The sequence below is a fragment of the Ruditapes philippinarum genome, unplaced genomic scaffold, assembly GCF_026571515.1.
Source record: "Ruditapes philippinarum isolate M1 unplaced genomic scaffold, ASM2657151v2 ctg2247_1_1_1_1, whole genome shotgun sequence".
In the NCBI taxonomy this organism is placed as follows: domain Eukaryota; kingdom Metazoa; phylum Mollusca; class Bivalvia; order Venerida; family Veneridae; genus Ruditapes; species Ruditapes philippinarum.
The window spans coordinates 90,431-114,206 of record NW_026862853.1 but is presented as its reverse complement, the minus strand read 5'-3'; the positions used below and the strand labels follow the sequence as shown (position 1 = coordinate 114,206).

Here is a 23,776-nt window from a genome sequence, read left to right as displayed (position 1 = left end):
TATTTGAAAACATGATATTTATCCGCAACAACTGATATCAACAACACGTTATTGCTCTTGGTTGCATATTAAAATATAAAAGCGTAACATAAACGCGTAAAGTAAAAACTTATAAATGATATTCATCCGATTTATTACAAGTAATCTTATAATTTTATATTGTTTTAATTTTATTCTTTTCTTTTTTTTAGAAGTTAAAGTTAACATGCATATGTCAACTTATTCATTGCTTACGATGTACCTCAAATTTAAAACTACAAGTCGACACTTGCAAGAACAATAATCGCATTGTTCATTTATTACTTTATCTTTTGACTACTTGTGCAGAGACAAAATATAAATTTTTAACAATACAAGTTCTTCAATATTGTTCAAAACATCAAGTGGATGTCTTTTTTATATATATTATTGTTTTTATTTTCATGGCAGTGTTAAAAGCTTTCACGAAGCAGTTATAATGTCTATAACAGGATTTATTACCATCATTAAACATGTGTATAAATGAAATAAAATAAAATTTACATTCCAATTTCCCTTTAATACTGAACGTTTTGTTCTGCTTCAGAGCTATGAAAAATATTGTTATAGTTTATATTTCCGCAGCAAATAAACCGTTCCTTTTTATGTTCACACAACAATTCAGCTCATTTTCACATTATTTACACAGCAATTCATTATTATTTTACGCAAAAAGATCAAAAGACTTGAACGTAAAAGTCAATTCATTAATAAATTTGATACGATACATATTTTATTTGTATTAACCAGATAGTCGTATGAAACTTTGAGACTTTTTTTTTAAAAAATAAAGGTACAAGAGAATAATAAATGTGCTATCGGCATATACTATGGAGACAATTATTGGTTCCTGTGTGTTTGTTTGGTTGGTTTAACGGCGCACAAACACAGTTTAGGTCATAAGTCGCCGAAATGGATGATAGGCTTACCTTAGGTGTTACAAACTTCTAAACTACCACACCCGCTGGAGGTAGGAGATGCATAGACGCCAGTCATTCGAACCCATATAGTCCTTCTTACAGTCACGCAGGGATACGCGGTAACTGAAATTCTTATATGCCTTAACGAAGGGGTACTCTAATTGAGATAATTGCTTGATTTGTTTACTCCAAAATTTTTAAATAGTGATCGGTAGCCAAGTTGTCTTATATACATATATATATATATATTATATATATATATATATATATATATATTATATATATATATATATATATATATATATATATAATATATATATATATATATATATATATATATTTGCCTTTCAAAAAAACAACCTCTCAGCCATTATATATAATTAACAGAAAAACTGTCTATAGTACTCTAGTTTAGTGCGTCATTAGAATTTTATTTATTTTTTAATACTTTTATATCTATGTTCTAGTATTAATTCGTTTCATATGGGGTATATCTAATGAAAAATGTTTTATAAAAATTTTAATTTGTAAAATTATGTTGTTTTAATATATCATTATGTAAATTCTGGAAAAGATTTAACATAGGATGTCTCTACTATTTAAAACACACTAAAAATGTATGTTAACAGAATAAAATGTTCAGAAATAAAATGTTATGCTGTTACTTTATAAAGGTTTTAAACTGTTTAGCTATGTAAGATATTGTGTTTGTGCCTTTCACATAAAAAAGGGAAATATACCAACATATTTCTTTCATACAAGTATTTCAAACAAAAATTCCTTAAATTACATGTAGCAAAGATAAAGTTTGGCGGACTTGAAGACAATCATTGTATGTGTCCTACAAAGATGATTTTCACCGAAGTAAGCTGCATACTATGATATTTGCTAATGTTCACAGAAAAAATGATAGATTTTATCATACAGTATGACTTGAACAAAACAGTTCCTCGTAATTAAACATGTATACAGCATACAGCGAGCGTACGAATTAACATTTTAGCCGCGTCACGACAAAACCAACATAATGAGTTTGCGACCAGCATGGATCCAGACCAGCAATCGCATCCGCGCATTCTGATCAGGATCCATACTGTTCGCTATCAGTTTCTTTACTTGTTATAGGGTTTGTAAGCGGAAAGCATGAATCCTGATCAGACTGCGCGAATGCGCAGGCTGGTCTGGATTCATGCTGGTCGCAAACGCATTACGTTTGTTTTGTCATGGCGCGACTCAGATGATTTTCACCGATATAAGCTGGATGATATTTGCTAATGTAGACAGAAAAAGGACAGATTTTATTATACAGCATGACTTGAACATAACAGTTCCTTGTCATTACACATAAATACATTATACATTTAATACAGCGAGCGTAAAAATTAACATTTATTATTATCAATATTTTACTATTATATTTTCCTTTCTGATACTAAATGATTTAATACAAAATATTTCTTATGTATTCAAAGTATTTGTATTAAATTTATTTAAAAGTTAAATAGATTTAAACATACGAGTACTAAAATGCATATAGTACTAGCGTGGCAAATATAATTTTCATTATTCAGAGTAAACCCAAATGGTATTCATCTTCTATATCGTTCCGGTTACAAAAGGTACATTTCCTTCCCGATATTACAATATGTCTATGTTTGGCAGTAGTTATATTTGATTAAATGGTGCGAAGACAATCTTAGTTCAGCTATTGTATTTCTCAGTATCCATTAATGTATTTTATGTAAGTAATTTGATATTTCAAAGTAAAGTTTATGTTATCTCTATCGGCATAATATCAAAGCGTCAAAATATCGTTTTCCGACAAACGATTATTTCTTAAGTGTAATTTTAGTAAAATACAATTCTTATTTACCTAATAATGAAAGGCAGAAAACGAACGGTTTCCACATGTATTATTATATAATTTCTAGTTCAAGGTGGCTTTTACAATTTATGGTTTGGAATCATTGGTTGAAGTATGTTACTAGTAACCACCTGACAATTTTAACAGGTGTTGTACTAGTCAAACAGACACATGTATGGCAACTTTGTGATGTCAAATATAACCCAATTATTTCTTTAGATATTTCTATTTGCACCAAAAGCAGGCACGGAAATATAACAAAGCGCCTACAATATAATAGGGTAACTCCTTCTGCCCGCAAATATGATACGTGACTTAAATGAATATATGTCTAATATTATTTAAGAATATATGCAGTATTTTATTAAATTTAAACGATCAAATTCTTTAAAGGCTGCTTTTGGATTTTCATGAAATTATTAAGTGTTTTATATTTAATTAACTTTCTTCATATAAAGATAAAAAGAATAATAATTGTGATAAATGGAAACTATTTCATTTTGAATCTAAACATTCAATAAGCTAAAACATTATTACTAATTCAGATATATACTTGAACATTTTCTGAACTTTGTTGTGGCAATGGAAGTCGTTTTGGTGTAACATAAGCGTATTTTATTAAATATAAAAGAAAAAAATACCATGTGTAAATGTAATGTTTCATTGTTTTGATCATACAGTATTTTCAAAGGCACTTTACACCTAAGACACAATTTGTTTTCCTGTTTTAGAAAAAAAGGCAAAAGTTTGAAGGATAGTTTCTGTGTAAATTGCCAATAGACAACAGAAGCAAAAGATGGTTTAGGTAATTGTCCGATGAGTAACAGGGCATCAAAACTAATTAAATTTTCTTTCAGATATAAAAAATAAAATAAAATGTTTTTCTATGGTATAATGGGCCTTTAAACATCAATAGTATTGATATAAATTTACGTGTGGAGAGAGAAAATGACACTTCCATGTCTAAATAACGCTTTTCAGACACCAAGAATGATTAGCTTCGTAATCATGTGACAATACCCCAAAAAAAGAGTAAAAAAATAAAAGTAAAAAATTCAAAAATATAAGGTACTCACTTGAAAGTTTCCGTAAATTGTACGACAGTATAGTAAGACTTTCGTACATATCATCGTCCATCGGGTCTCTAACAACAAGATCTCCTAATCCAGTAACCATGGGCAACTTAAGATATTGTGCCAAGCGTCCGGCAGCAATGATCGTACCGGAACAAGCCGGTCCTATGACCGCTTTCACGTTGTCTTCGTAATAAAGTTCCGAAAGATGTCCTATGACTGTCTCTTTCGGGCAAAATCCTGTATAATTATGATACAGCACTTCAAACGTAATACCATATTTAGATTTGGCATCTTCGAAACCAATTTCCAACGCAGGTCCTGTTCGTCTTAAATCGAAAGGTTCAGTGGCTTCTGTCATTAATAAAACGCCGATTTTAATCGTCGTCTGCTGTGAATGTGCCACAAGCAATTCAAGTAGGAAAAAGAATTTGATGATTTCTTTTGTTACCATTGTCATTACTGAACTGCCTTTTCAAATCAGAGACAATAAAGACGAGTTTCCTGGTTGTCTTGTGTAATGTCAGCAATTTGCAAGGGAGGCTGTAATTGCAGAAAAGTATTTGTTTTAGCAAATGTAGTGAAAGCAACATGTAAATTGATATAAAATCGATGACGTCTTTTTAGATCATGACATAAGCTTCAAATCGGATTCAAATTTCAGAATTTTAACGACCGACTCGATATAACTTAACGACCATAAAGTCAGAAGAAAAATATGACATTAAATCATTCATTAAAGGACTATCCTAGATTATATAGCATTAACACATTCATGACAGTAATTATTACAACATAAACGTCTGGATTCAATAAATAATGAACCATAGACATTTTTTATTTGGCTGAGAAGGAGACAAACACTGACTCTAGTCAATATTCACACAAAATGAATGTATTTTGTTTAATGGTTGTATTTTTCTGCATTATTTTAAACAAATTCAAAATTCATCCATGATTTATTTCTGTACTGTAAAGGAAAATGTTCTTATTTTCAGTTCTGTGAATAAAATAATAATAAAAACTCAACATAAAAAAAACTCTTTTAACCTTTCTTTTGGTTGAGTAACACCTAAATCTGCCAATATGTTACAAAAATTTGTCATGTTTTTGTTTATCTTGCCAATATTTTACAAAGGATTTGTCCTGTTTTTTTTTTGTTGTTTTTTTTTTTTTTTTTTTTTTTTGTTTTTTTTTTGTTTTTTTTTGACTTGCCAAGATGTAACAAAGAATTAATCCTGGTTTTGTTCAACTTGCCCAGATGTTACAAAGAATTTGTTTTGTTTTTGTTTAATTTGCCAAGATTTTACATAATGATTTTATCTGTTTTCGTTTAACTTGCAAAGATTTAACGGAGTTGTCCAGATTATGTTTATATTGTCAACATTTCACAAAAACATTGTAAAAAGGTAAAAACACAAACATGACACAATCTTGGCCTGTTAAACAAAACCAAAACAAACTATTTTAATCTTGGGAAGTTAAAAAAACAGGACGAATTCTTGAGAAATTCCGGCAATATAAACAAAATGAGGTAAAGTCCTTTGCAAAATCTTGGCAATATAAACAAAACCAGATAAAATCCTTTGTCAAATATTGGCAAGTTAAACAAAAACAAGACAAATTATTTGTAACATTTTGGCAAGTTCAACAAAAACAGAACAAATCCTTTCAATCTTGGCAAGTTAAACAAACAACGTGTCAAATCTTTTGTATAATATTGGCAAGATTAACAAAAACAGGATAAATCCTTTGTAACATTCGGCAAGTTAAACAAAACCAGGACACATCCTTATAGTATTGGCAAGTTAAACAAAAAACAGATCAAATCCTTTGTAACAACATCTCGACAAGTTATGTTCCGGAAACAGTAAGTTGCATTAGTTTACAACCTGATCTTTTTAAGATATTAAGTTATTTTTTTTTTTAATTTACTGAACATAAATCCACATATGTTGTCAGAATGAATGTTTTAAAAGACAGTCTTCAAGAAATCCTTAAGGTTCTTATGAAACACATCCGACATCTTCTCTTTGAAAAGAAAAGCTCGGAAGTGTAAAAGGAAATCTTCGAAGTACACGACTGCTCATTATTCCGTGCCCACCTTAATTTACCGATTTTCCTTTTGTCTGTGTGTTTGATATCCTGCATTTGTTATTCATTACGATTAGTCAGCTTTGTAAAAATAATGTTTAAAGTATAATGATGAATTGTTAGGGAATAATACAAATTAATGATCTTTCAGTAATTGATAATTGATAAACATATTGATAAAATGAAAGAAAAAAAAAACAGATTAAACATTACCAAAGTTCTTGCAAATAATTTAATATTTGTAAAAAAAATCCCAAAGGTATTTTGCGAGTTAATAAATATACTAAAATAGAAAGCAATTATTGTTTTTTTGTCCAGTTTTTTGTTACACTAATCAGGAAATGGTCAACAGCATATCCCCAACGCGTTTCTTGACCTATGTCTCCTATGTTGTTGTTTTTGTGTTGCAGTTTTATTTTCCAAAAGAGTTAAAGTTGTCCGGGGGTCAGGGCGTTGTATAGAGACAGTGGTTATTCACAGACATTTCTTACCATTTTTAACATAGTGCATATTAATACACATGAAAATAATCTAAACTGCAAACGAACCTTTTCCTTTTTTCATTTCATTTCTTTTGTGATGCCAATTATATCTATGTACATAAACAATATTTCCTACTGGTTTAAGGCATGTAAATCTCTACAATTCCAATATTCAATTCAAAAGTGTTCGAGCATTCTTCGTATTTAATTGCTCATTTCTCTAGATAGTACTAGCTTTTCTGATAATTCCCGATTTCATTAACTGGATAATTATTTTGATTATATGTATAAGCCGATTATTTATCACATTTGATAGTTTGCTTTAAAGCAGCATGCCTTCCAGATTCATGCTATTTTTCATTAAAATTTTAAAACTGTATTAATAAGTAATACTTTGTTAAGTGAAGAAAGAAAGTAATTTACATTTACATATTGCAAAGGGCGCTTTCAGTCAAGGTAAATTACCAAATAAAGTCACAATATGTAAAATAGCCCTTACTGCGTCGTTACAGTAGTCACGCAGTTGAAATATGGTGAAAAATATTACAATATGAGTCACTCCGTTGCATATTACATGCAAATCATTACTTTCATTTATGACTATTTTTATTTTTCTTGAAATCTTAGTACATTATTCTCAAAGTCTTTTTCTTTCTATTTCTTTTCTTTTTGCTCATTTGCAGACATGTAGCTTTAAATATAATGTGTGTATATATTAGAGATTGTCATGTGTAGATTAACGTATAACAAATTAGGTCGCCTTCATTATTTTTTTATCAAATGATCTCTAAAGAACATTAACCGATAATGCCTCTCATTTTGTACTTGTTATTTGTAGTCCTTGTTTAATTGATTACAAATGCCATTGTGGCTTCTGAGTCCTTTAGACAAACAAGAATATTTTGCATTTTTGCATTAGAAATTTCTCTAGAACTATAAATTTATGTGATACACCGTAGCTGATATCAAGGCATTAGTGTGATTGTTCGTTCTGGTTTTAGTTGAATGAAATGCAAATTCTTTTTTTTCAGACAATCACTATACAACTATGCCAACGGTTAATATAAAAGCATTTTATTACGTTGAAACAATTGCACAATGCTAATCTCGTTATATTAATAATCAACTGATGCTAATATTCGGACAAATAGACGAGTATGATGAATTTATAGAACAGGTAGTCCAAAAGATAGTACAAGGTTGCATTTGTTCTTAGATTTTAATTCATTTCATGGACCCGGCGTAATTATTTCGAATTGAAACTTAAGTTATTTAGTAATTTCTGTAATGTTTTAAGCGGCAAGTTGAAATATTTTGCTCTAAAATCTCTTATAATCCTAAATTATACGAGTCTACACTTTGTATGTATTGTATATAATCATGCCATTAAAAAACCTTTCCGACCAAGAAGAGAAGTCCCTGGTTAATTAAAGTTAAAAAGAGTATGGATGCATCTGGACAAAAGCAGTTTGTGTGTTGCACCCCGTGCAGTTTTAACTCATAATATTCTTTCATGTGGGGAATCTATCCAGCTAGCTTACCGATCGTCGGTGGTTTTGCGTAGGTGCCCGTTCGTAAGTGAAATAATGGACGGAGGGGCACTTAAGGTCTTCCTCCACCAATAAAGCTAAATGACCTTTACTTTACTGTTGCGACGTAAAACCAAACAAAAATATTTAAGTTACGTAATAAAAATTTAATTTTTTAAAGGAAGAAATACTGTAGATGAATTCTTCGAGTAAACTATTGTATCTAATTTAAAGTTTAAAAAAAGAAGACTGATAAAAAATAAATAAGAAAGATTTCTTAAAAACGTAATTAATTGATTAAGCAAGTTCATGATTGGTGTAATTTAATGATAATGATAAAATTATGTATTTATATTTCTGTGTTGTCCTATATTACTTAATGAAACTGTTACAAAGTTTCAAAACATAACAACAGACCAACAGAATTATTTCATTTAAATAGAGAGAGTTCGGTATCAAAATAATTAATCGTAAATGTTGTCTTTATAATAGTAATATGCCTCACTATGTAGCCATAATGAATTATGTAAATTAATGAAAAAAATATTAAAGAAAATTACCATAGATCGCAATTCGTTAATATTCATAAGAAATTAATTCCAAAGCCTTTTCTAAAATCCAGTGACATATATGTTACTCAATCATTACACAAACACGCAATGACCAGACATCACAGAGTTAATGATGAACGACTAATTGCGATGCAGCCCAAGTATTGGTATATTATTATCACAAATTTTGACACCAGCTCACGGTTAAAAAAGACAGTGTCATTTTAGGTATTGGATATACATCACACATACGGTTTTAATTAGGATATTGTAACATAATAAGGTAACCAGATTCTCAGGCTTTTATGCACAGTGTAAGCAACCTACCTGACACCTTCGCTTTTATATGTGAACTTATAGAGAAGATGTGTGATCGCGATCATTGTTTAGCTAGCAAATGCTGTTGTGTAGTTATGCTAATATAGCTTTTTTTTACCGTAACTGCTCTTTCAAATGAACCTTATTAGTAAACATTTATTCCAAGAATAATTAAATATTTAAATAAAAAATAACATGTATTGTTTTTCTTTGCTTCATTATACATTTTATTTATTGAAAAAAAGGGGAACGATGGGTTTATGAATCTATATACATAAATGAAGAGAATTAAGAGTAAAAACGGGTATGAAAAAAACCCACAAAAAGTGGAGCGAAAATCGGTAATCAAAAATCCATTAAGTTAATTTGATTATCTTTAATAACAATTCATTTATTTTCTGACCAGAACATTATATTTTCGTTCGTAAATAAAATTATCATATTCGTAGCCATTTTCGCCAGCTAGCTTACAGCTTACGTCTAGTGTCATTCTTGATTTGCGTGCCAGTTCATTTATAATGAAAATACAAAAACAGTTTTACATAATGAGCCGAACATCATTTCATCAAGGAGACTGAAAACACGAAAACACTGTTACCCATGATTTAATGTCAATTGATCCATTTTGGAAGGTCGGTTATACAATATATAATGACGTTGATAATATTAAATAATTATGTGTGGGTGATGTTGTTGGCAAGTGTTGTGAGATACAGGTACATCATTCGATATGTCATATATCTATAGATAGATAGATAGTTTATTCCTATAAGACGTGTACAAAATGCACATTGTCACAAAATACATACATTCAAATATATTGCATACGTTTCGGCTATATCAAAACAAAATGAAATTACCGGAAGCAACGTCATAACGGAACACGCGTTTTTCGCGCAAAAAACGTTATGGCGTTTAGCGGCAAAAATATGATAACATGCAGAAACAAATATTTTTGTTATAAATAAAGCTGGTACATGAATTAAAATGGATCAATAGTGATACAGATGTCTATTATACAGTGTTAATAAAATAAGATAATAGACAAACATATCAATATTCATGTAACACATTATAAATCAAACAGTACTTTATTATTTAGTCCATTTGGAATCATAGTATTTAATTTATGGACCCAAAAAGATTCTTTACATAACCTGTCCATTTTGTTATCCATAATTTCTATAGGCAAAAATGAAAAATCTGACAATGAACACTTATTATCGTTTGATCCGAAATGGATCGCTACATGCTGTTTACAAATTGTAAACCAACAATCATATTGTTACAATGTGAACATCTTCTTCGTAAACATTGGCTAGATAAAAATGCTCATTGGTTGTAGACCAATGCACTTTAACATTGTGTAACAATACAAGCAATTCTTTATTAATGCAAATAAAGTTTATTTAATGTTAATTAATGTTTTTAGCTCGTCTGGTCTGGAGAATCGGAGCCGTTGCCTTTGTTGGTGTCGTGCAAAAACTTCAATGTTGCAAATGTTTCATGCATGTATATTTGTTAAGATATTTGTAAACAAAAATTGAATAAATGATATTTAATATCTTAAAAAAGCGTTTGTAGGAAGAAAAAAAAGTTATATGGAATAGTTGATATTGTTTTCTGATGTTTTGTGTTTGTGTTTCTGTAAATTGTTTAGATGGTAACATTTAAAGTTAAGATATGTAATTTGTTTTCCACGATGGTATTACTTTATGTGTTATCTTCGTTAAATAAAAATATCATTATTATTATTATTATTATCATTATCATTATCATTTATTATTATTATTATTTTTATTATTATTTTTTTTTTTTTTTTTTTTTTTTAAAGGAATCAGCATAAAACTTTGAACTTGTTTATCACGGTAGAGCGCAACTGTAAGACAAGGACCATCAGTCTCAAAGCTTTGATATTGAAGATGCATGTATGCCCATTTTCTAAACTAAGAACATCAAAAGGCAACAAGCTTTATATAAATAATTAAACATTTTTGATGAGATTTATATACGGTAGAATGTCCATTGTTTGAAATACATGAATATTGTATATAAACCGAAAGAAAAAAAGATGTTTCAGGGTTGGTTATATAACCACTCGACAGCGTTAAACAATCACACGATTTTTAGCATTGCCGTGATAACCACACGTTCTGTCTTATATTAATTCCAGAAGAGCTAAACTTCGAAATGAATTCTCCATCTATAATGATAGGATTTGTGAGAATGCTATTAATATCTGATACACGTGGGCGTCTCATGAAAAAGCATATTTTGCAGGAATTTCAACATAAAACAATTCATAAATCATAAATTAGTGCTTAATTTTCTAATAAATAGTTTTTTAAAGGCATTTGAACCACGGTTTTAAGACAGCAAAATATTGTATTTAACTTAGGAATCAAGACAGTTGTAGTTCTAAATAATGAGAATAGCTATGTGTTTATATTATGTTTAATCCGCTATACATTTGTGGACAATATTCTTATTTTTCATATATTAGATCACACCTGTAGCAACAAATGTATACATTTTAAATAGTCGCCGCCAAAACAGTCATGGTAAGCAACTGGTAAGCGTCATGGTAAGCAACTGGGAAGCAACCATACCCTGACTCGTCTAACGTTGGAGTCGGTACAAAATCTGGATTTTTACTGGTGACGTGAACGCTCACCAAGTGGAGACGTGTCCGGAGGTGGTTTTGCGTCATTGGAACGCGGATTGCTGGTTGTCTGGACCTCACGCCAGCGTTATGAAGACGGTTTCTGAATGTTTGTGTAGAAATTCTGACGTCAGTGGTATTCAGCAAGTCATTTGCAGAGCAGTTGCCATAACAAAGCGCAGGCGTCGCGCTAGGGCTGTTCTCGCCAAGTTGTAACCCTCTCACTGCCACTACTATGCCTATTTTGTCGTATTTTTGCCTTTTGCTCCGTGGAGCACCAGACGGAAATACGGCAAAGTAATCATTTTGTCGTATTTTCGCTCCACGGGTAGCCAGGTTAAAAAATATTGAACAATATCGACAGATATACAGGGTTCTCCAAGAACAAAGGCTGACAGAAGAAAACCTTTACCAACATAATCAATAGAAAAACTATATTTCTAAAGAACACATACTATCAGATCCCTATTATCTGAATCTAATATGCGTCTCATGTCTCATCATATCAGTATTAATATTGTCATAAACATAATGAATAATATTATTTTACAACCGTCGAGTTTTTTTTCCTGCAACCTTCGTAATTATATAGACCGGATTGACATACTTTCTCATGAATAAAAACTTTATCAAAAAAAAGACTTTATATCTTTTTTGATGACGTTACAAATGTTACATTTAATTGAAAACTTACAAACAGAATGTTCAATGACTGAAGAATCAAAAGAGTTTACATAGTCAAATGATTTTGTTTTTACAAAATTCTCGGCGAAAAAGATTCACAACATTTTCATTAATTTGCAAATTTCTGTTTAGTTCCTTTTATCTATCCTCAAGACAATTTGAGGAATCCTCAAGTCAATTTGAGGAATACGGACAAGAGCTTGAACACCAGGATGATCTAATTTAACCTTGTCTTTAATCCAACATGATACACAGATATATGTTGTGATAATCTAGCAATGCCTTTGATAACAGTAATATGAGGAGACATTTGAGCCACGTCACGACAAAACCAATATAATAAGTTTGCGACCCGAATGGATCCAGACCAGCCTGCGCATCCGCACAGTCTGATCAGGATCCATGCTGTTCGAATTCAGTTTCTCTACTTATTATAGGGTTTGTAAGCGAACAGCATGGATCCTGATCAGACTGCGCGGAGCGCAGGCTGGTCTGGATCCATGCTGGTCGCATACGCACTATATGTTTTGTCGTGACGTGGCTCATTTATTTCTTTACAATTGGCAGCCGAACCAAACTTCTACAGTATCTGATCAGTACGTTTCAGTGTTGTGTCATATATCCTCTTATCACGTTACCATGACTAACATGACTATACAAAATTGCTGTTTCAACACATTGATGTGAATTTTCCAATTTAAGAATACCTTAATCAATCGTAACATAGTTGCATACAAACTTAAAAAAACAACACAGTCGTAAAGAACAAAGATGCATTGCTTTTTTTATCAATTCAACTCCAGCCTTACAAAATAATTTCTAATCTCCCCTCAACAAATAAATTCAATTTTCAATTTGTCAAATGTAACTGAACCAGTTACATATTCAAATCTTAGGCTGAATTCCTATTTGATCCCAGCCTTAGCTAAACCAGGTACGTATATTGCATCATACTGGGAAAATATGTCTTCACCAATATTGCATGAATTTGACTTGACTTTTCGTCGTAGACTTTGGTTCTTTCTCAAATCATTAAGTGTAATATTTGCATCTTCAACAATTTGTTTGGTTTCTTTGTGTTTTATTTTATGTCTTATATCATTATTACAAGATCTTTTATAATTATTATTATTATAATTATTATTATTATTATTATTATTATTATTATTATTATTATTATTATTATTATTATTATTATTATTATTAGACATTACTGTTGTTTCGTGTATTATTTGAAGATTGAACAATCTCGCCTCTTAATTTCAACGTTCAATTGGCTTCCTCAGAATTTCAGCTTCAGATAACTGCTCCTTGCATTATTCCTTCTTGGTATAAGGCACTCAGTTCTTTACTTATCCGAATGACATCAGAATCATTTTACCGTCCTCTCTATTCACGTCTGTATCTCCCACAAAAATTCATCTTCATCATGAAAAATTGCATACTTTTGAGCAAATGGGGGCAACAGGGCCGCAACAATAAATGTTTTAGCGTTGTTTGACTAAGGACGTGATAGTCAGCCTATCTGTACCACTGTACTTTTGTCTGCCTACAAAAGTGGATAAGCAGGCACAATTGAGAAGCGCATGGACTCAGCGGGGGTCTATAAAAGAGCTAGTTCGACGGTCGCTGTTATCCTGGTACGTACTACATGCATATTTGTTTTAGTTGTAACAATGTTTGATCTTCCTAAGTTTAAGAGTAAACATAATACATTGTATATTAATTCATAAACTTGAAGGTTATGAAAATGTGATATTGTTGAAGTTCATGATTTTATAGATAGATAGATTTATTCTGGTAAAACAATACATGTCATAAAAAACTACTATTTCAATGCCAACATCAAGAAATACATGTGAACATGAAAGTGCAAGTGTTGATGCCATATATTCAATACCAAGTATGACACAAAATGAAGTCATAAAGCCGACTTATTTCCACTGTGGTCCTTAGAATTGATCATATGACACCACAAAGGCAAATTAATTACTATTAACAAATATTGCACTTGAATTATTCAATCACAAGTTGCTTATATTCTTATTCCAAATTGTTGCATCACAGATTGCATCACTCATGTACTATAATTATAATTATGACAAAAAAAATGTCTGACAATGAAAAGGAACTACTGAAAATTTTCACAGAACATAAAAAATGAATAAAATGACTGGATTAAATGGACTAGACAGAGATTTATTGCATAAAATGTTCCTTAAGAGATGTCTTAAAATGATCAAGACTGTTATGGACCTTAGATGTCTTGGTAACCTGTTACATTCCTGACAACCATTATATATAAATATAAATACATAATACAAATGTTTTCTTTCCAAAACTCTTAACTCTGTGAATAGAATAACTGTTACTACCTCTAAATCGAGTGGAGTATGAGTGTACCTCATTTGCAAGTTGAAATTGCTCATTTAGATAACTAGGTGCACTATTGTTGTGTATCTTATGTACATGACCAAGAATAAGGAACACCCTCAAATGCACTGGTAACCAACCAACTTCCTCAAACTGAGCCCTCCCTATATCAGTACGGGGACTGAGATTAAGTATAAATCTACCCATCTTATTCTGTGTGGCCTGAAGTCTTGTTTCAGAATTCGACTCAACTCCAAATACCAGGAGGCATACGCATTACCAAAATGACAAAATATTGTAGATAAATGATGGAGTTTAATTTTGTTTGAATTACAGTACGTTGTATCTATTTAAAAAATTAAAAAGGAGTTAACAAAATAATTTTTCATATTCCTTTATATTCGAAAAAAATCGAGCTTTTGCAACAGGCACGGTGTCGTTCTGTAGCCGTTTGTAAACTTTAACATTGACTTATGTTCAGAAGTTCTTTATGTATTGTATCTAACACATGGACACAAGACTTCAGTTATGTATTTACCGATTTGATTGATTCTTTGACAAAAGAACATTTTTGACAAAATTGACATGATAAAAAAATTATTTAAATATGACCGTGACTCTTAAATGATCTGTCTAGGTTAAATTGTTGTACTGGTATTTTGTTTAAAGTGTCATCACTTTGTTATCTACATGTATTTACATATTTGATTCATATTTATATTACTCCACTGAGGTCAAATGGGCCTATAAACATACAATTCGAAACTCTTGAATAGTGCTTTATAGTTTTTCTGTTATTCATACTGTTATTCATACTGCATATGGATATAATTGAAATGATCATTGAAGCAACAAAACCACCCACATTGTAAGCCAGCATAGTCTAATCGAAAATGCCCGCTATTACAGCTCGAATCGAAAACAGCTGTCATTGACTAAACCGAAAGTAGGAATAGTTGAAGTAAGTTTACAAAACTCTTCTTATAAATATTGCAGATTTTTTTTACCGTTTTGACATATTTTTATGACATTGTGAATTACCAGTTTCAGGTTCGAATTAATTTAATTTGCATTTAAACCATAGGCACTTGGTTTCGAGGTAAAATAACCATTTAAGAGATTTGTAGAACTCAAATAATAATTGAATGTTACAAGGGTCTGGCTATAATCTTGTTACAACGTAACGTGTCTCTTTTCTAAAACCGTCATTTTCCGATATTACTAAAATTTAGTAATATTGGAAAATATTTAGAATCGAGACATTTACGTTAAAAAAATCGTTACATTCAATCAAATTTGAGTTCTACAAAGCCTTAAACCGAAACCAAGTGCATATTATGATTTAAACAGGTCTCATTTATCATTCAATTGATTATTCAGCTAATAGAAATCGGCATATTTGCATTTAAGAAAATAGGTTTTGAAATCGAAAGTAAGTCCAGAACCTAGTGTTAATTCCTAACTTTTAAGTTTTCAACGAACTTTTTGTCTGTAAAAATAATTAAACGTTAACAAGTCATTCGACATACTGTTATGTCTATTATTAAATAAATATATCTACCCTGAAAACCACATATTTTTATATATTATTGATCAAAGAGTCCGTCTTGATGATATTTTTCTTAAAATTATACATGGGCAGCCTTAATAAAATTTAGGTCAAAACTAAAATTGAATCAAAGCGCTAAAAGTACTGTGAGGGTGTATAATTTGCGATAACTTTGATCAAACTTTGAAAAAACCGGTAAGCATGAAAACTTCTGAAATAGGATTGCCAATGAAATTGAATTTCTCTCGGTAATAAAAAAACTATGCTAGAGCCTAGAAAGATCATGATCTGATCAACAAAACAACATATTTGATACACAGACTACAATCATAACAGATTTTGTTCATACAAAAAGTAGGCTATTTGTTTGTGAAGACAATGTCTAGTTGAAGACCATTATTCCTCAGAAATGCTTTTATTTTTATTTCTTAAAAGCTTTTAAATTTTGGTGTTCTTTTGTAGTATCCAACAATTTACTCATTAGCCAATTACGTCCTGAATCATCCTCTTCAACTGCTGTGTTTTGGCTATAGGTACAGTTACAATGAATTAATATTTTGTATGGCATTCAAAATACTACTTTCTTTACATTTTGCTACTTTCACGGCAAATTATTTCACATCTTCAGGAACAATCATCTAAAATAGCATTTATGCCCTTTCTAAATTTTTTTCTGAGATATAATGTGCTTATCTTAGTTCACAGTACTTTATCCTTTTTAACAAACATGAAAGTTTACGTACAAAGAATTGTCAAAAAAGGTGTAAAATGAGTATTTTACTTGCTGTATGACAAATGAGAACAAAACATATTATCAAATCAGTTTAATGCCAGCTGCGTAATTCATATGCGTCATTTGATTAACAGTCACATGCCATAATTAAATCACGATTAATGGTGTGACACTCCAGTGTTTTAACGTTTCAGTTGAAATTACTGTTTTATTACTCAATTCTAAAATATTAATAACTATCTTTACTTTGTAACTCAAAATGAATTTTTTCAACAAACTCGAACATTTAGAAAATGATGATTGTTTCAGACGTATGCACAAATATAATGGACTATGTTGCTTTTTGATGAAATTAGTAAAATTTTGTTCTGTTTTACGTAAAAATCTATAGATTTAAAAACAAAATTGCAAAAAACTATGTTGTTGAGGTGTATGATTAAAATATGTAAAAGTTAACCAATTGTAACACATGTCACAAGAAATGTGCCATTACCGTGAAATAAGTGTATTATATAAGTATGTTAAATGAGCCGTGTCACGACAAAACCAACATAATGGGTTTGCGACAAGCATGGATCCAGACCAGCCTGCACATCAACGCAGTCTGATCAGGATCCATACTGTTCACTAACCAACCCTATATCAAGTAGGGGAACTGATAGCGAACAGCATGGATCCTGTTCAGACTGCTCAAATGCAGACAGATGTTGGTTTTGTCTTGACGCGACTCAAATATGTTCCTTTAAGTGAAATTTACGACTGAAATCAGCTGACATACTTATTATGCGCGTTATTACGACTTGTCGTACTGCAACTTGGTCAATTGAAATATTATTATTTTTTTAGAAAGGATTTTATTTTGCTTGGTAAAAATATTTGAAAGACATTTAAGACTATCCAGAAGTGAAGAAGGATCTAAATTAACTGTATATAATCTTAGAAATGTAGAGGCAACTCTTGTTTTTTTATGCGTGCAACAATAAAGAAAAGATTTAACAAACCTATTTTTATAATCTTTTTTTATCTGATTGTAAAACATATTTATGTATCGTATTATTTACGAAAAATAGAGAAAATAATCCCCAAAGAAAGCCCAACACGGCAAAATTGAAAATGAAAAAGGCTCGGTTTCATTGAGCCTGTTCATGGACGGTACTGTCGAGTTTATAACTACCATGGAAAAGCCACACAGGCTTCAACATCTATTTTATACAAAAAACAACAATGATAATCTGTACTTTGAACACGAATATGTTAATGTCTTTTTTGTTACTATTTCAGAATTTTGCAATCCGAAAGATTACACGTTTATCAAAACTGGAAAATGGCAGCTTGTAACTATGATGATTACATTGGAAACGAGTACCCCCTGAAAAGGGGAATTCTAATTACAATCTTCTCACAGTCGTTCCCACTGAAACATGGAGATGATAATTATCTCAAGAAAAGTATGCTTACAATTGAAGGAGGAGTTAGAGCTGACGTTGATGCACGCTTTTTACAGGATGTTTTTAAAGAGCTTTATCCAGAAACTTCAGACGTAATACTGAAAAATAGCCAAACAAAACTTCAAGTTAAATATTACATACAACAGTTAGGAAAAAAAGAAAATAAAGAATATGACTATTACTTCTTTGTATTTCTTACTTACATGTCATGTAGCAACATTGAAAGCTCTTCTAATAAAGACGAGAGGATTCATCTCTACGATGGACTTTGCCCTATGCAAGAGTTTTATGATGAAGTGAAAAGAGTCGAAGCACTGGCAATGAAGCCAAAGATCTTCCTCGTTCAAGCTGATGATATCAATTTACTTGATGATAAGAAGTTTACCAAAACAAAGGGTGAAATGGTTATTGTAAAAGCGATGAAAATACCTCAAGATGCTGATAGGTTGGTGCTGATGTCCGATTTACCTCAAAGGTTGGCAAATCCAGATTTAAAAGCTGGAGATAAACTTCCGTCATTCTTAATTCAGGCGTTTGGAAAGACCTTGCTTAACAACAGTAAACGGTCTCCGGAAAAGAGGCTGGACCTATTGGCGCTGACACCAATAATAAACAGTAAAGTGCTGAAACGGATTGATGATTTACGGAAAGATGGGAATAAGAGGGCTAAAGATATGACAGTACCGCTTGTATCAACAACCTTGACAAAACTTGTAAAAATATGAATAATATTATTGATTAATTGAATGAACAAATATTTTGTATCGAAGTCTACGTTGTTAACATTTCTCTCCCTTTATATCAAATAATTTCACATTCGGCTCCACTCTCGTTTGGTAATAAACATCTAACATGCTCTAAATCTATTATCTTAGCTTTATAATACTAATGCTTGAACTTTCAAATTAATCGTTTTTTGCCGGTGAAGTTAATTCAAGCTTTTGGAAATTTAGGAGTCATTTATACATTGATACCACTTGAATGGACGGCTTTGAAAAACATGTGAAAATTAGACAATTTTATATTTCATGCCCCTTAAAGGAACTCCACCGAAGTCCTAAACTGTTCAAAACAAATGATTTGAAATTTTAAAACGGAAAATATACATAAATGATAAAGAAGTATAGACAGAATTAAAATCATAAAAATGAGTTTTTCTTTAAGTTTCAAGCCATTTTGCACAATACAAATAGATGTTCTATAGAAAGACGGAGTGAGCGATTACAACAAAATTTTGCACACTAGTTACTTGTTCATTATGTAATAGAAAGAGCACCCAAACACGAGGCTATCTGATTTGTACGAGGGGCCGTAGCCCCCGAGTATAAATCAGATTGCCGAGTGTTTAGGTGTTCTTTCCGTTTTGTATCATAGTCAAACATGACAGCACGTTCCCTGTTGTCATCATATGTAACCCCAGAAAAAATTAACAAATGAACGAGCATTTGAATATGATATTTCTGCCCCTTTCCCTTTCTCTGCCGTCACAATAAGTAAACCCCAGCAAAAATGAACCAATCAACGGACATTGTCTGGAGTGCGGGTAACTGATACCTGCACTCCAGTTACCGCACTGTGCATGTATATGTATACGATTTAACTCCGACACTTTTTCAACAGAAATGTCCCCTAACTATACAATACATAAAATGGTACACGAATCTTGTTATAATATTTCCATATAAAAAACCTCAGTGGAGTCCCTTTAATTTATCTCAACATCTGGAAAAATAATGGACATTTATAGCAAAATCAGTTTTAAAATAAATCACAAGCAGTTCTTCAATTTTAGATAGTGTAAACATATAAAGTAAGAGAAAGAGCACCGAAACACGAGGCTATCTCATTTGTACAAGGGGGCGTAGCCCCCCGAGTATAAATCAGATTGCCGAGTGTTTTGGTGTTCTTTCTCTTTTGTATCATAGTCAAACATAAAAACACGTTCCCTGTTGTCACAATTTTAAACCCCGGGAAAAAGTAACCAATGATCGAGCATCTCAATATGATATTTCTGCCGTTTTCCCTTTCTCTGCCGTCACAAAATGTAAACCCCAGCAAAAATGAGCCAATCAACGGGCATGATCTGGAGTGCGGGTAACTGATACCTGCACTCCAGTTACCGCACTGTGCATGTATATGTATACAATTTAACTCTGACACTTTTTCAACAGAAAGGTCCCCAAACTATGATACAATTATAGTCTATATACTTATTAATTTTATCACTTTCTAATATTAATGGTTAATAAGCGTGGTACAAGCATCATCAGTACTTTTTTTACTATAACTCTTGTAAACGAAAAGTATTGTTAGCAGTGACTGATGCTGCATTATTATTATTATTATTATCATTATTGGCGGCCGCGCCGAAGCGCGGCGCTCTTATGGAATGAAATCAGATTTTGTGAAAGGGCGACAGCAACTTCTCGAGCCTTTTAGTCGGTCATAATAAAAGCCGAAAATTCCGATCGGTATGAGGGTGCTTGATTATTAATTAATAATGAAATGTCGCGATATGTTACAATGAATTTTCGCAATGCAAACATTTTCAAATGAAATAACCTTTTCCGTCAATAAATTGCGCTCTTCGGGGTTTTTTATTTATCATTTTGTAGTACACAGTCGGTTACCATGGTATGTTATTGTTGTACATGTTTCCTAGAATGATCAGTTGATGACCTAAATATTCCAAAAACCTATTTATAGATATATTTATCACTCCTATCGGTAAATGCCGGTCTCTCCCGGTCTATTTTGACCAGGATTTACTAGTGACCGGCGAATAGTACCACACGTTTATTGTCCGGTCTCTCCCGGTTTTGGAGTAGATGTTTGCTATCGTTACAATTAGAAAAAAACAACAATAGCATGTTTCATTTTATCTATATGAGATAAAAACAATAAATATGTACACGGATTTATATGTAATGTAAAAACGTGATTTGTACAATAATTGAGAAAAAGGTACATTTTATATGGTATTAAAATGACATTATCAACTTTGAAACATTTTATTTAATTTGTTATCCGTGTTTAGTAAAGATGCCGAGGAATTATTCAAAGTTACAAATTAGATTTTATGAATTATTCAATTGATTGATAATTTAAAAAATGATAAAGAAAACTACAATGTACATGGTTTAAGAATAAACAATATTATATATTGAAAGATAAACCATAATTTACTGACTTTTTCCAGTTAAGCTTTGACTTAATCGTCAGTCAATATGACAATTGAATTCTTACAATTTATTTTACAATTTTAATAAAAAAAGAGTAGTAAAAACTCAGTATTAAAATAGCACATAAAACACAAAAAAGAATAAAAGAAAACAATATTCATAAAATTTGTATTTTTTTAATTAAAATTACTAGATATTACAATTATTGTATAATAAACAATTATGCTCAACATGATCAACATGGTAATATAACCAGTGTCATATTTTTACTAACTTAAAGTGTGAACAGATACCTTAAGGGGGTCTTCGCTAATAGCGATAACATAATAAGGGACAATTACAAATGTGTGGTACGTGTTGATCATGCGTTACACATATGGATTATAAATGATTGCATACATGTATATCCGTTGCTATTAATAACCACGATCATAAAGAAATAACAAGTAATATTCTAATCTCTAGCATGCCAATCAAAGTTCATAATGAACAATGTCTTTCGTCCGCTCATTCATAAGTGATATACATTTCTGGTAGTTTATAAGAATATCTTGTCATCATATGTGTACTACTTCATCTTCACTTGCTGCATTTCTTGATTGGACGCCCTTTGATGCTTTGCATCAATGCTTTTCTTGTTATTATCTTTAAATAAGAACTATCGTAATTATATGAGCAGTGCATAGTGTGTTATCTTCTCTATGTGAGCATCAATGAGTCATGCTTATGAAGCGAGTCAATCTGCGACTTTGAGTTATCTTGAGACAAGTGATGAGTAATAAATTATTTAAAAAATCAAACAAATTGTTGAACATAGATTGTAGTATTATTATCTTGCATAAAATTAATCCAAATGTCATATTTGACCTTTACGGTCAATGTCATTTAAAGGTCAATGTCTCATTTGAAAATGTCAGTTATGTCGTAAGTGTTCTTTTGTCCAAGAATGAATTCATAAAGAAATGACAGAGTTATGACAATTTAAAATGAATTTCAATAATTTGACCTTTACGGTTATAAAGGTTAATAAAATTGTTATATTTGTCGTGTCAATACTTGTTTATTTGGGTAACCAAGGGTTGTGGTTTGGTGAAGGTACCATCTACCTTTTACTGACATGCATTCATATTATTATATGCTTTCGTGTGGATTATTGTTAAATAAATATTAATTATATATTTTATGTTACTAAATATAAATAAAATTTGATATAATTTTCACAGTGAAAGTTTTTCTTATCTCTTTAAGTCAAACACAATGGAGGAAGAATAATGAAGATTGTAGTAAAGATCACTCCTGTAAAACATGATTATTTTGTTCAAAATTAGCCGAAATTTCATATCTGACTTTACGGTCAAAATCATTCAAGTCACATTTTTTCAAATAGTTAAGCTTAATAAAAACTGTAAAGATGATATCATGATTATGATGGGGGATAACTGCAATAAAAAACAATTAAGGAAAACATACATACATTTACTTTATTATTCCAATATATATAAAAATCCCAAACGATAATAATGTTTTTATATTTCTAAACATGTAGTACACACGAAAGACTGTCACAGTAAAGCATGATAATTGTGTCTTTTTGCCTACCTGTATTTTCTTTCCCTTCTCAAAACGCAAGTTGTTTCAAGCGTCAAAAAATTAATTTTGAATCTTTTCATGGAATGGATCAATTTATACATTTTCCATTATTAAGTCAAAGGAACATGTTTTCAAGTTAGAGAAACTCATTGAACTGTCCATTATGTAAGAAAATGAACGTATCTCGGCGCAAAAAACTCGATCTGCCTATTCTTTTACATATTGGACAACTTCTATTAAATACAATTCAATACAATACAACGATATGTAGAACTTTTTTATCAAAAAGTCACCCTTTGTAGGTATACAGAAAGCAATATTAAATGTTTAAGCAAGCTATGGCCATCTCAGTTTCACAGGAAAAATTAAAATATGTTTAAATAATACAAAATAATGGGTATGGCTAACATAAATTTTGTTAAAAACAACAACAACAGCAACAAAATGATGCTACATGTCATATATCTAATCTTTTATGCAGTTAAATCCAGCTAATGCTGTCTTCTTCTGCAGTTTGTAATATATCACAAAATAAATACTCAATGGAATCAATATGAATATCTTCACATACTTTCAGAGAAAATAGACATAACACAAGCTTAAATGTTCTACAAAATTGATAATTTGCCTAAAACATACTTTACCATAAAAACATAATTCAAAATGTACGTTGGAAAAATAACTGTCTAACGACAGCACTGATTTG

The 23,776-nt window shown here is 30.9% G+C and overlaps 1 protein-coding gene across 2 annotated transcripts; it reads left to right on the top strand.

Annotated features, from left to right (window-relative positions):
* The first annotated feature begins 15,465 nt into the window (after window positions 1–15,465).
* On the top strand, window positions 15,466–19,154 carry LOC132720393 (uncharacterized). Of its 2 annotated transcripts, none has more exons than XM_060704521.1 (2): window positions 15,466–15,529; window positions 18,132–19,154. In XM_060704521.1, the coding sequence occupies exon 2, from the start codon at window positions 18,175–18,177 to the stop codon at window positions 19,021–19,023; it is 849 nt and encodes a 282-aa protein (XP_060560504.1). In that variant the 5' UTR covers window positions 15,466–15,529; window positions 18,132–18,174; the 3' UTR covers window positions 19,024–19,154. The 2 variants fall into 2 exon arrangements, with proteins under 2 accessions (XP_060560504.1, XP_060560505.1); XM_060704522.1 differs by lacking the exon at window positions 15,466–15,529 and adding an exon at window positions 15,544–15,618.
* Window positions 19,155–23,776: the final 4,622 nt, after the last annotated feature.

Coding starts and splice junctions, on each gene's coding strand:
- LOC132720393 (XM_060704521.1), top strand. CDS start 18,175: ATGGCAGCTTGTAACTATGATGATTACATTGGAAACGAGTACCCCCTG.